Genomic DNA, 14,035 nt, shown 5'->3' with positions numbered 1-14,035 from the left:
TTTGAGAGAATGAGTGTAGCTCAGTGAGATGAGTAGCTGCCTTGAGATCAGGAGAGCCAGGTTCGAATCCTGCTCAGGGCGACATGTTCTTTTCACCACCATGCAACTTTTCATCTTTTTCAGCAGACAGCTTCAGCGTTAAGGCATCCACACAGCATTTTCGCAGGAAATGCAAATTTTTCTAGTTCTTTATTATTATTGTGTGGATGCTTTAAGCATCCACACTATTGAGTTCCTGTTTCTCTTTATTCTTTATACTTTATTATTATTATTCTAGTTGCCACTTTTTCACTTTTTTTGGCACTTAACTACTTCCACAATTTTCAGCCGATTTTCACCGTTCAAATTTTAAACTATTCTGCTATTTCTGCTAATGATCGCTATATCTTTTGGTGTTTATTACTGTTATACTTTTTAAAATATTCCACTTTTTTCCTTTAATTTGTCCCATTGAAATGAATGGGAAACTTCTGCAATTCTGCTAAATTTTGCTTGTTTTTGAAACTTAACTACTTTTTCCTACTTTCACGTAGAACAACCATTCAAACTTTAAAATGTTCTCAAATTATTGGGCTATTCAGGAATAAATCAGATTTTTCAAATCTTTTACCGTTTTATTTTTATGCCTCTTAAAGTTTTGAGTTGCAAAATTGTGATTTTTCAGAAAATACATGCGTTGTTATGGTTGCTATGCACTTGGCTTCCAGTGTGCCACTGTAGGTTTCGCAGTCTTCTCTTCATGTCCGAACAACTTCTTGCTACTTGCTCAATTTTCACTCAACTTCCACAAATTATACATCAAAACGTAGGTATTTTTGCTGGCTTTCCGAAAATGTCACCATCATTGTTGTGAGACTTATAGAATTTTGGCAAATCTCCTCAGACCAACACAAAGTCTCAAACTCTCCATAGAAAGTCAATGGAGAGCTTGTTCAAATCACAGCTTGATTTCTGTAATGAGAGGCATATTCGAATCGTCATATCTCCTTCACGAAGCGAAGTTAAAACATGAGGCTTGTCCCAGTATATCTTCAGACACTCCTGACGCTCACAATTCAAGAATTTCTTTCTCACCTATTACCGTTCTGAAATGAGTTAGACTTGTTTGAGGGTAGGAAATTCGTCCCTCGCTCAGATTTCTTCAGATTTCAAACTCTGGAAATGAACCACTTTTTTCTCTCGTCATATCTTTTGATAGATTTCCACAGAGACCTGAAAATTTCCATGACTGTTCACCAAAGCCTGCTGTCTCTTACGGTGAAAGAATGATATCGATACTCCAAATAGATTTAGAGTTAGAAAGCGTTGTTTGAGGGCAAGTCAAGGCAGTTTTTGCTTTGCTCTACTCAGTTATGGTGCATTAGAAGTCAAATATCTTTAAAAATTCATATTTAATGATAAATTGTCAACACTTTAAGATTCCCTGATCTCTTCTGAACAAAACGGTGTAAGAATGACCGTTCTAGCCCCTACGGTTAGGAAATTATGGCCATTTGTTTGAGAGGAATCCTCACTATGAGAAATTCACTGCAGAAATCCTGTCTCTGTGCTCTGTGTGTGTAAAAACGGCTGCACCTGTTTTGGCGGGAAAAAGTATACAGCCTCTCTGATTGGTGGATTCAAATTCAGCAGCTCCCAGGCTGCTTGACTGAGCTAGAAACTTACTTCTCTCTCCCTGTGTGTGTGTGTGTGTGTGTGTGTGTGTGTGACAGAGAGAGAGAGAGAGAGAGAAAGAGAGAGAGAGAGAGAGAGAGAGAGAGGAAGGCTTGTTATGGGATGATCTCATTGTAAGATTTAAATTCAATATATTTAGACTGGTTGACTGAATTGAATCTTGTGTGTGTGTGTGTGTGTGTGTGTGTATGTGTGTGTGTGTGTGTGTGTGTGTGTGTGTGTGACAGAGAGAGAGCGAGAGAGAGAGAAAGGCTTGTTATGGGATGATCTCATTGTAACATTTAAATTCAATATATTTAGACTGGTTGACTGAATTGGATCTTGTGTGTGTGTGTGTGTGTGTGTGTGTGTGTGTTGACAGAGAGAGAGAGAGAGAGAGAGAGAGAGAGAAAGCCTTTTTATGGGATGATCTCATTGTAAGATTCAAAATCAATATATTTAGACTGGTTGACTGAATTGGATCTTGTGTGTGTGTGTGTGTGTGTGTGTGTGTGTGTGTGTGACAGAGAGAGAGAGGGAGAGAGAGAAAGAGAGAGAGAGAGAGAAAGCCTTTTCATGGGATGATCTCATTGTAAGATTCAAATTCAATATATTTAGACTGGTTGACTGAATTGGATCTTGTGTGTGTGTGTGTGTGTGTGTGTGTGTGTGTGTGTGACAGAGAGAGAGAGAGAGAGAGAGAGAGAGAGAAAGCCTTTTTATGGGATGATCTCATTGTAAGATTCAAATTCAATATATTTAGACTGGTGACTGAATTGGATCTTGTGTGTGTGTGTGTGTGTGTGTGTGTGTGTGTGTGTGTGTGTGACAGAGAGAGAGAGAGAGAGAGAGAGAGAAAGGCTTGTTATGGGATGATCTCATTGTAAGATTTAAATTCAATATATTTAGACTGGTTGACTGAATTGGATCTTGTGTGTGTGTGTTTGACAGAGAGAGAGAGGAGAGAGAGAGAGAGAGGGAGAGAGAGAGAGAGAGAGAGAGAGACAGAGAAAGCCTTTTTATGGGATGATCTCATTGTAAGATTTAAATTCAATATAGTTAGACTGGTTGACTGAATTTGATCCTGTGTGTGTCTGTCTGTGCATGTGTGTTACCATATGTGTACATATTTGTGGTTGTATGACTGTTATACTTTTTTTTGGTGGTTTTTTTTTTTCATTTAACAATTACATTTGAGGGACCCTTAGCATGTTCAGGATTTTTTCAGCTGTCCATTTTGCTTTTCCAATTTTTCTATTTAGGTTATTACTATTGTGCTAAGTCATAGCATTTCTGCTGCTTTCCAGTATTTGTGCTAAATACAGCATTTCTGCTAAATCATACTATTTCTTCTATTTCATCAGATTTGTGCTAAATATAGTGTTTCTGCTACAAAATAGTATTTCTGCCAAATATAGTATTTTTGATTAATTATAGTTTTTCTACCAAATCATAGTACAGTTTTACTGCTTTTTATATGGCTTCTAAGACAACCAATCATATCTTAGGCCTTGCACATTCAAATTTGCATATTGGGGCAATCATGGCTTCTAAGACAACCAATCATCTATGTCATATATCTATGATATTTTATATTTTTATTTTAAATGGTCAACATTTCAAGATTCTCCCATGTCTTCTGAACACAACGGTCTAAGAATGACCGTTTTAGCCCCTACGGTTAGGAATTTATGGCTGTTTGTTTGAGGGGAGTCCTCACTATGAGAAATAGACTGCAAAAATCCTGTCTCTCTCTGTGCTGTAAAAGCCTGCACTTGGTGCACCAGTTTTGGCAGGAAAAAGCACACAGCCCCTCTGATTGGTGGATTCAAATTGAGAATCTCACAGCTGTTTGACTGACCTAGAAACATGCTGTTAACAGCCCTTGTTCACTTGCTGATGCTATGTGTGTGTGTGTGTGTGTGAGCCTGTGTGTGTGTGTGTGTGTGTGTGAGAGAGAGAGAGAGAGAAAGACACACACAAAGCCCTTTTTAGGGCAGCATCTCATTGTTGGATAAAAATATAATATATTCAGACTGGTTGACTGGCATAGACCCTGTGTGTGTGTGTCTCTCTCTGTACATTTGTGTATCCATATTTGATTTTGTGTGTATTTGTTGATTTGTGTATCCATATTTAATTTTGTGTGTATCTGTTGGCTGTTCTTGTTTGTATTTCTAAATGTATTTTTATTTTATTTTTTCACAGGTGAACAAAAATTAGTTTTGAGCAAACTTAACCATGTTCCTTTTTATTCAGCTTGTCATTTTACCTTTCCAATATTTTCACTTAAGTTATTACTATTCTGCTAAATCATAGTATCTGTTCTAAATCATTGTTATTGAGCTATATTGCAGGATTTCTGCTAAATCATAGTATTTCTACTATATTATATTTTTCTTTCTAAATATATCATTTCTGCTATAGAGTAGTATTTCTGTAATGTTTAAGAATGTTTGGCTAAATATATTCTTTCTGTTATCTTATACTGTTTCTCCGAAATTCTTGTATTTTTGGGAAGTTATCGTGTTTCTGGTAAGTTACAATATTTCTGCTAAGTTCTGCTATGCTATTGTATTTCTGCCAAGTATTATGTTTCCTCTAAGATATTGCAGTTCTGCTAAGTTACTACATTTTAGCAACGTTCCTTTGCTTCTGCAAAGTTTTTACAAATTCTGCAACTTTTCAGCTTTTTCAGCTAGTTTCAGCTGACAGCTTCAGCGTTCCAGCATCCACACTGCATTTTCGCAGGAAATGCAAATTTTTCTAGTTGTGTGGATGCTTTAAGCATCCACACTATTGAGTTCCTGTTTCTCTTTATTCTTTATTATTGTGTGGATGCTTTAAGGCATCCACACTATTGTTTTCCTGTTTCTCTTTATTCTTTATTATTATTATTCTAGTTGCGTTCCGTACACTTTTTGGCACTTAACTACTTCCACAATTTTCAGCCGATTTTCACCGTTCAAATTTTAAACTATTCTGCTATTTCTGCTAATGTACGCTATATCTTTTGGTATTTTTCACTCTTATACTTTTTAAATTATTACACTTTTTTCCTTTAATTTGTCCCATTGAAATGAATGGGAAACGTCCGCAATTCTACTAAAACTTGCTTGTTTTTGAAACTTAACTACTTTTTCCTACTTTCACGTAGAACAACCATTTAAACTTTAAAATGTTCTCAAATTATTGGGCTATTCAGGAATAAATCAGCTTTTTCAAATCTTTTACCGTTTTATTTTTATCCCTCTTAAAGTTTTGAGTTGCAAAATTGTGATTTTTCACAAAATACATGCGTTGTTATGGTTGCTATGCACTTGGCTTTCAGTGTGCCACTGTAGGTTTCGCAGTCTTCTCTTCATGTCCGAACAACTTCTTGCTACTTGCTCAATTTTCACTCAACTTCCACAAATTATACATCAAAACGTAGGTATTTTTGCTGGCTTTCAGAAAATGTCACTATCATGGTTGTGAGATTTATAGAATTTTGGCAAATCTCCTCAGACCAACACAAAGTCTGAAAACTCTCCATAGAAAGTCAATGGAGAGTTTGTTCAAAATCACCGCTTGATTTCTGTAATGAGAGGCATATTCGAATCGTCATATCTCCTTAACGAAGCGAAGTTAAGACATGAGGCTTGTCCCGGTATATCTTCAGACACTCCTGACGCTCACAATTCAAGAATTTCTTTCTCACCTATTACCATTTGGCCATGAATTGGGTTTGTTTGAGGGTAGGAAATTCGTCCCTCGCTCAGATTTCTTCAGCTTTCAAACTCTGGTAATGAACCACTTTTTTCTCTCGTCATATCTTTTTGATAGATTTCCACAAAGACCTGAAAATTTCCATGACTGTTCACCAAAGCCTGCTGTCTCTTACGGTGAAAGAATTATATCGATACTCCAAATAGATTTAGAGTTAGAAAGCGTTGTTTGAGGGCAGGTCAAGGCAGTTTTTCCTTCGCCTCTACTCAGTTATGGTGCATTACAAGTCAAATATCTTCAATAATTCATATTTTAATGATAAATTGTTAACACTTGAAGATTCCCCCATCTCTTCTGAACAAAACGGTGTAAGAATGACCGCTCTAGCCCCTACGGTTAGGAAATTATGGCCATTTGTTTGAGAGGAATCCTCACTATGAGAAATAAACTGCAGAAATCCTGTCTCTCTCTGTGCTGAGTGTGTAAAAACGGCTGCACCTGTTTTGGCGGGAAAAAGTACACAGCCTCTCTGATTGGTGGATTCAAATTTAGCAGCTCCCAGGCTGCTTGACTTACCTAGAAACTTGCTTGTCTCTCTCTCTCTCTGTGTGTGTGTGTGTGTGTGTGTGTGTGTGTGACAGAGGGAGAGAGAAAGGGAGGGCGAGAGAGAGTTTTTATGGGAGCATCTTATTGTATGATTTAAATTCAATATATTTAGACTGGTTGACTGAATTTGATCCTGTGTGTGTCTCTCTGTGCTTCTGTGTTTCCATATGTGTCCATATTTGTGATTGTGTGACTGTTATACTTTTTTTTGCTGATTTTGTTTTTTCATTTAACAATTACATTTGAGGGACCCTTAGCATGTTCAGCATTTTTTCAGCTGTTCATTTTGCTTTTCCAATTTTTCTGTTTAAGTTATTACTATTGTGCTGAATCATACTATTTCTGCTATTTTATAGGATTTGTGCTAAATATAGTATTTCTGCTAAATATAGTATTTTTGATTAATTATAGTTTTTCTACCAAATCATAGTACAGTATTTTTGCTTTTTATAAGATTTTTATAGGATATTTATATTGCTTAATATAGTATTTTTGCTTTTTATAGGATTTGTGCTTAATACAGTATTTCTGCTAAATGTAGTATTTATGCTTAATCATACTATTACTATATATTTCTGCCAGGTCCCCAGGCAGCTAATCCTCTGAGGACTGAGACATTCAAATTTACATATCAGGGCCTGCACGGCTTCCCAGCCAGCCAATCATATCTGAGGTCTGCCGTTTCTTCTCTCGTCATATCTCAGCGACGGATGTACAAAGAGCAATGAAAATCACAGTCAAAGTACACCAAAGTCCGCTGATTCACTCAGTACAAGAATTATGCTTCTAGTCCACCTAGTTTTTGAGTTACACGACATTTTGTAACTCCAAAAAACGGCGCTCTTTGCCACTCACCGCGATCTAATTCTGACTGCTCATCACCCTGTTTTCCAGGCGCTCGTTCTCTTTCCCAGTGGTACAGTTTGTAATGACACAGGTCTGCAACCCAAAGGTCGTGGGTTCAATTCCACCTTGGTCAACATGTTTTTTTCCCTACAAATTAATACACTGTCACAGACCACTAATTCATATTGATCATTTATTACAATTCTGCAAACTTTTATGATTTTAGCAGCTTTTCTAATATTGACCTCAGATTCTTGTTAACACTCCATGGCACAAATACTGTTCCCTTTAGGCTCTGTGTATGTGTGTGTGTATCAATATTTCTCCCATTTTAAAGTATTACTCCTCTATAATTGTATTTCTGTTAAATCAAAGTACTTTTACTACATCTTAGTACTTCTGCTCAATCATACTATTTTGCCAAATCATGGTTTTTGTGCCAAATCATAATATTTGTGTTATGTTATAGTATTACTACTAAGTGGAGGAATTTCTGTCATGTTACAGTATATGTGCTGATTACAGTATTTCTGTATAATAGAATTTTGGCAAATCTCCTCAGACCAACACAAAGTCTGAAAACTCTGCATAGAAAGTCAATGAGCTTGTTCAAAATCACCGCTGGATTTCTCTAATGAGAGGCATTTTCAAATCGTCATATCTCCTTAACGAAGCGAAGTTAAGACATGAGGCTTGTGCCAATATATCTTCAGACACTCCTGACACTCACAATTCAAGAATTTCTTTCTCACCTATTACCATTTGGCCATGAATTGGGTTTGTTTGAGGGTAGGAAATTCGTCCCTCGCTCAGATTTCTTCAGATTTCAAACTCTGGAAATGAGGCACTTTTTTCTCTCGTCATATCTTTTAGATGGATTTCCACAGAGACCTGAAAATTTCCATGACTGTTCACCAAAGCCTGCTGTCTCTTACGGTGAAAGAATGATATCGATACTCCAAATAGATTTAGAGTTAGAAAGCATTATTTGAGGGCAAGTCAAGGCAGTTTTGCTTTGCCTCTACTCAGTTACAGTGTATTACAAGTCATATATCTTCAATAATTTATATTTTATTGCTGAATTATGAAGACCTGCAGATTCCCCCATCTCTTCTGAACAAAACGGTGTTAGAATGAGCATTCTAGCCCCTACGGTTAGGAAATTATGGCCATTTGTTTGAGGGGAGTCCTGAATGTGAGAAATACACTGAAGAAAACCCATAGCTCTCTCTGTGTCTGTCTGTGTAAGTGCTGATTACAGCAGGTGCAGCCAATTTAGCTGACCTAGATATGCCAAGCCCAGACTCTCAACAGCCTCTGCACACTTTGCTCTCTGTGTATGTGTTACGCCCCCAGTCTAGGCGGGTGGAGGCGCACATAAAGGTTGGAAGAGAGAGAGACAAATACCCGCCCTGGTTCCCAAGCCAAACATCCAAAAACCAGTTGTGAGTACAATAAGTGATTTTATTAAAGGTGATGAAGCATAGCTCCAGGGTGAACCCAGGCCAAAACAATAAACAAAACCAACTAAATCCCACCGGAGAAAACTAACTAAACCCTATGAAAGAAATAAAACAAACAAATGACAATACTAACCCTCGCTCCCTAACCCGGAAAACAGGAGAAAACTGTTCCAAAGAAAAAGGCGGCTCACCCCTTCTGCTTCAGCCTACAAGTGCCTAAGCACTAAGTTAACCCACTAGGAGCTGCTCTCACTGAACACGCTCACACAAATACACAACAAAAGGTAAAAGCTGGAAACCAGGGCCAGGACCGCGTCGGCTGTCAAACCGCTTGCTCGCTTCTCTCTCTCTCTCTCTCTCTCCGGAACTGTCAGAGCGGCTTTTGAACGTGGGCACGTGCTCCACGGGCCAATCAGCCGCTCGCTACTCTTCATTAGAGGATGGACCTGCAAAGAGTCTAAAACACAGTAGAGAGACAGAACAAGACAGCACACAGTGGTCATATGGCCGCAGCCGTAACACCCCCCTTCCCAAAATCAAAGACATCGCCCTTGTAGATGTTTTGACATTCACGTTTAAAGGAAGGTACGGGACAGTGCATCCGCCAACACATTCTCTGTCCCCTTTTTATGGCGGATGTCCAAATTGAAATCCTGCACCAGAAGAGACCATCTCATAAGCCTTTGGTTCGAGTTCTGCATACGCATTAGGAACACCAGGGGGTTGTGGTCGGTATAGACGATCACAGGCGAGGGGCTGGAACCGACATACACCTCAAAATGCTGCAATGCGAACAGCAGAGAAAGGGCCTCTTTTCAATCGTGCTATACCTTCGCTGATGGACATTGAATTTTTTTGAGAAATAGCCGATTGGGTGATCCACACCATGTTGGTCTTCCTGTAGCAGTACAGCACCTGCTCCGTTTGCACTGGCATCCACCTCCAATTTAAAAGGGCGCGCAAAATCAGGGGCAGCCAGCACTGGCGCACTGCACAGGAGCGCTTTAACAGCCAGGAACGCACTCTGACACACAGAAGACCACACAAAAGGTTTCAATACACTAGTGAGGCCAGTGAGGGGTGCGACCACTTCCGCGAAATTTCGGCAGAAACCCCGGTAGTAGCCCACCATGCCGAGAAAACGGCGGAGCTCACGCCTAGTACGAGGGGCAGGGAAGTCCAGTATGGCTTGGATTTTGGCCAGAAGAGGGCGCACTTGGCCCTGACCCACCTGCTTCCCCAGATATGTCACCATGGCTTTACCGAAATCACACTTGGCGAGATTGAGGGTAAGGGATGCCCTTCCCAAGCGATGGAACACGTCAGTGAGTGTTTCTATATGCTCTGACCAGGTGTCTGAGTAGACGACAATATCATCTAGGTACACTTCACACTTGCGAACGCTTCCCAACACAATGTTCATGAGTCGTTGGAATGTGGCGGGGGCGTTGCGCAACCCGAAAGGCATGACAGTGTACTGCAGAAAATGGTCAGGAGTGACAAAAGCAGAGATTTCGGCTGCACGTGATGTTAGAGGAACTTGCCAATAGCCCTTTAACAAGTCCAGCTTAGTGACAAACTTCGCAGAACCGACCCTATCAACACAATCTTCCATTCTGGGAAGAGGATATGAGTCAGGCTTGGTCACGCTGTTCACCTTCCGAAAATCTGTACAAAACCGTGGGGTCTTGTCCGCTTTAGGCACTAGGAGACACGGGGAACTCCACGCGCTAGAGCTAGGAACAGCAAGACCATTCTCCAACAGATAAGAGACCTCTGTCTGGAAAAGAGCACGTTTAGTGGGATTCACCCGGTAGGCATGCTGCTTGATTGGAGGATGGCCCCCCACATCGATGTCATGCTCCAGCACGGTAGTACAGGATGGAGTGTCCGAGAAAAGATCAAGATGATTCTCAATCAACTGACACACATCATCTTGAACATCATCATCTAGATCTTTTAGATGGGACCTGAGGTCACTTAGGATTTCAGAGTTTCTAAGACGTGCGCAGCCCTCCGCACAACCGAAAACTAAATCATCATTTACGGGGTCATACCGGGCTTCTAAACCTGGCACCCCCACAGTCGCAACTGTTGACACACCACCAGCAAAGTAGGGCTTCATCATATTAATATGACACACACGACATTTTTTCCTTCGCTCTGGGGTGTCGATGACATAATCCGTGTCACTCAACTTTGCCTGCACCGTATACGGACCACTGAACTTTGCCTGGAGAGAAGAACCAGGGACCGGTAGAAGTGTTAACACTTTATCACCAACCTCGAATTTCCTTTGCACAGCTTTCTTATCAAACTTCCTCTTCATCTTACCCTGCGCTGCAACGAGAGCATCGCGTGCGATTGCACATGCTTTATGCAAACGCTCTCTAAAAGAGCTAACATAGTCCAACACATTTACCTTAGGAGCGTCTGTGTCGGACAGAAATTCTCCTTGAGTAGAAGCAACGGGCCACGCACTGTGTGACCGAACACCAGCTCAGCAGGGCTAAATCCTAGTGACTCCTGCACGCTTTCCCTCACCGCTAAAAGGAGCAGCGGCAACCCCTCATCCCACTCCTTTCCAGACTCAAGGCAGAATTTTCGCATCATGGATTTCAAGGTCTGGTGAAACCGCTCAAGTGCACCTTGAGACTCTGGATGGTAGGCACTGGATTTTTGATGTTTAACACCGAGCGACTGCAAAACTTGAGCAACAATCTTAGACATGAAATTAGAGCCTTGGTCGGTTTGGACAACTTTTGGCAACCCGAAAGTGGAAAAGAAGTTCACTAACACTTTAACCACTGATTTAACTTTAAGGGTGCGCAATGGAATTGCCTCGGGAAAACGTGTAGCAACACACATCAAAGTCAAGAGGTACTGGTGGCCCGATTTTGTTTTAGGGAGTGGACCAACACAGTCGATGAGTATGTGTTCAAAAGGTTCCCCTAAACCTGGGATAGGGTGTAATGGAGCGGGTGGAATGACTTGGTTAGGCTTACCGCTAATCTGACAGGTGTGGCAAGAACGACAATACTTAGCAACGTCACTCTTCAGTCCTGGCCAAAAGAAATGGCGCAGAATGCGGTGGTAGGTTTTCCTAATACCTAAATGTCCAGAAAAATTGTCATGGGCAAGACTAAGAACTTTGTGCCGGTACTGTTGAGGCACCAGAACCTGCTTAGACACATTCCAACCCAGATCACCAGCTGCAGGCGGATACCAGGTACGCATCAACACATCATCCTCAACACTATAAACACGAGGGTACTGGTCACTAGAGTGGGCAGCTGAAAAACAACCCACCAGAGTCGGGTCACTGTGTTGTGCCAAAACAAAATCCTTTTTGTTAACTCCGGAAGGCAGTTGAGATGTCACGGATGGGCTAGCAGACAGCATCGCCTCCGAGTCGCCCATTAGCGGGTCACAGGGTTTAGATTCAGGCTCCGGCTCACCACCAGCGCAGAGAAAAGAATCCGACAAATCAACGTCGCCATACCTGCGCTTGTGCGCGCGAGTTACTGTGCAGGCAGGAAAAACAGAGTGGGAGCACTCCGCAGCAGGGTCAGATATCAAAGTATCAGGCACAGGATCCTCAACCACTCTCGGGGTGAAAAACACTTTCCCATTTGCTAAATCATTCCCCAAAATCATCGCAACACCGGGCACTGGCAGATAATCGCGCACTCCAACCGTTACCGGACCCGAAACGAGCGGCGATTGGAGAAACACCTTGTGTAGCGGTACTCGCAACACATCCATTTTCACTCCCCAGACAAGAGCATCCGAACCACAAAAAGAGAAATCAGAAAAAGGCAAAATACCCCTCAAAATAAGTGTCTGCGCGGCTCCGGTGTCACGCAGAATCGTGATCGGCACCCGATCCTCCTCCTTGCCGTTCAGAGAAACAAATCCTTCCGACACAAAAGGACGGTAGCTGTCATCAAAGCTGTCACTTCTCACTTCATTGTCAGGTGAAGTGGAAGCAGACATAGAACGAACGAAACCAACACTTTTCGGCTTCCTTACCGTGTGAGCCTGCTCCTTGCGCTGTAGTGATGGACAAGCAGCGACAAGGTGACCGATTTCATGACAATAGAAACATTTGCGGTCTGACACAGGAATAGCAGCAGAACGCGTCTGTCGCTTAGGAGAAACCCTATAACTTTTGGCATGCTGAGTCGGGGAAACGCACTCACGGCGTGCTGTCGAGAGTGATGCGCGATGGGTTAACACAAATTCATCGGCAAGAACAGCGGCTTTAGACAGTAACTCCACCTTCTGTTCATTAAGGTACACCACAATACTTTCAGGGAGACATGTCTTAAACTCCTCCAACAGGATCAACTCCTTCAGCTCGGTAAAGTTCTTTACTTTACTGGCAGCCAGCCACTTATCAAATAAGACCGCTTTCTCACGTGCAAACTCCACAAATGTTTGTCTGTCGGACTTGCTACAGGCACGAAACTTTTGCCGGTAAGCCTCCGGGACTAACTCATAAGCCCGCAAAATAGTGGATTTGACAACCTCATAATCCAGACTGTCAGCAATGGAAAGACTCGCACAAACCTCCTGCGCTCTTCCTACTAATTTGCATTGCAACAACAGACTCCAGACATCCTTTGGCCATTTTAAAGTGGTTGCGATGCGCTCAAAAGCAGTGAAATACGAATCAACCTCCCCCTCCCTAAAAGGAGGTACCAAAACAATTTGCTTGCTAGCGTTAAACTGGTCAACAGTGGAAGTGTCGGGGAGTGTACTCACAGGGACGGGAGGAGCGTCTCTCGCTCGAGAAGGATCCAGCTCCATAGCTCGTATGCGAAGATGCATGAGCTCAACTTCCTTAGCCTTAGCCTCCAGCTCCACCTCCTTCAAGCGAAGGGCAAGCTTAAGATCCTCCGTCACCAAACCCGCCGCAACCTGGCTAATCGGGTCAAATGTAGGAGACTGAACGGCGACAGGAGCCTCCGCCCCCGACGTCATTCGCCCCTTGGAAGGTTTCGGGACGGCCCCAGCAGCTTCCGCCCCCACCGCCGTCTCCAAACTCCCAGACCCACCCGGCGAAGTTTTCATCCTCCCAAACACTCCCCTGTCCACCAGTTTGTCCACCAAACACTGTTTAATTTCCGCCTTCTTAGAATTTAACGGAACATCCACATTGAATAAATTAGCCACTAATAGCAATCCGCTTTTGTGCACCGCTCCAACTTCTCAATGGAGGGCTGTTGTGCAAAATCATCCATGTCAAACGACATCACGAGCAAAGCAACAAGGAAAAACACACCTCTGCAGACAACTAACCGCAGCTACAGCCGCTCACTCAAGGGCCGCAAACTCGCGCCTAACGCTTAGACGAATGAAACTCCCCGTCTACCCACACACCCTCAATGACTCTTCCCCCACCGCAAAAGCGAAAAGGAAACGAACCAATCACACGAACAAAAAGGGACGAGCCCCCATTTATGTTACGCCCCCAGTCTAGGCGGGTGGAGGCGCACATAAAGGTTGGAAGAGAGAGAGACAAATACCCGCCCTGGTTCCCAAGCCAAACATCCAAAAACCAGTTGTGAGTACAATAAGTGATTTTATTAAAGGTGATGAAGCATAGCTCCAGGGTGAACCCAGGCCAAAACAATAAACAAAACCAACTAAATCCACCGGAGAAAACTAACTAAACCCTATGAAAGAAATAAAACAAACAAATGACAATACTAACCCTCGCTCCCTAACCCGGAAAACAGGAGAAAACTGTTCCA

The 14,035-nt window shown here is 42.1% G+C and overlaps 1 protein-coding gene across 1 annotated transcript; it reads right to left on the bottom strand.

Annotated features, from left to right (window-relative positions):
- Positions 1-9,141: 9,141 nt before the first annotated feature.
- Positions 9,142-13,412, bottom strand: LOC112845255 (uncharacterized). Its single transcript, XM_025904713.1, has 2 exons — positions 11,440-13,412; positions 9,142-10,379 (listed from the first exon to the last, which is right to left on the bottom strand). The coding sequence occupies exons 1-2, from the start codon at positions 13,350-13,352 to the stop codon at positions 10,328-10,330; spliced, it is 1,965 nt and encodes a 654-aa protein (XP_025760498.1). The 5' UTR covers positions 13,353-13,412; the 3' UTR covers positions 9,142-10,327.
- Between the last annotated feature and the right edge of the window lie 623 nt (positions 13,413-14,035).

This window comes from Oreochromis niloticus, unplaced genomic scaffold (assembly GCF_001858045.2).
Source record: "Oreochromis niloticus isolate F11D_XX unplaced genomic scaffold, O_niloticus_UMD_NMBU tig00004099_pilon, whole genome shotgun sequence".
In the NCBI taxonomy this organism is placed as follows: domain Eukaryota; kingdom Metazoa; phylum Chordata; class Actinopteri; order Cichliformes; family Cichlidae; genus Oreochromis; species Oreochromis niloticus.
Note: the sequence above shows the minus strand (reverse complement) of the source record. Positions and strands in the feature narration are given on the sequence as shown.

Coding starts and splice junctions, on each gene's coding strand:
- LOC112845255 (XM_025904713.1), bottom strand. CDS start 13,352: ATGAAAACTTCGCCGGGTGGGTCTGGGAGTTTGGAGACGGCGGTGGGG. Junction 10,380..11,439: donor CAGGTTCTGGTGCCTCAACA/GTACCGGCACAA, acceptor ACTTTGCTGGTG/GTGTGTCAACAGTTGCGACT.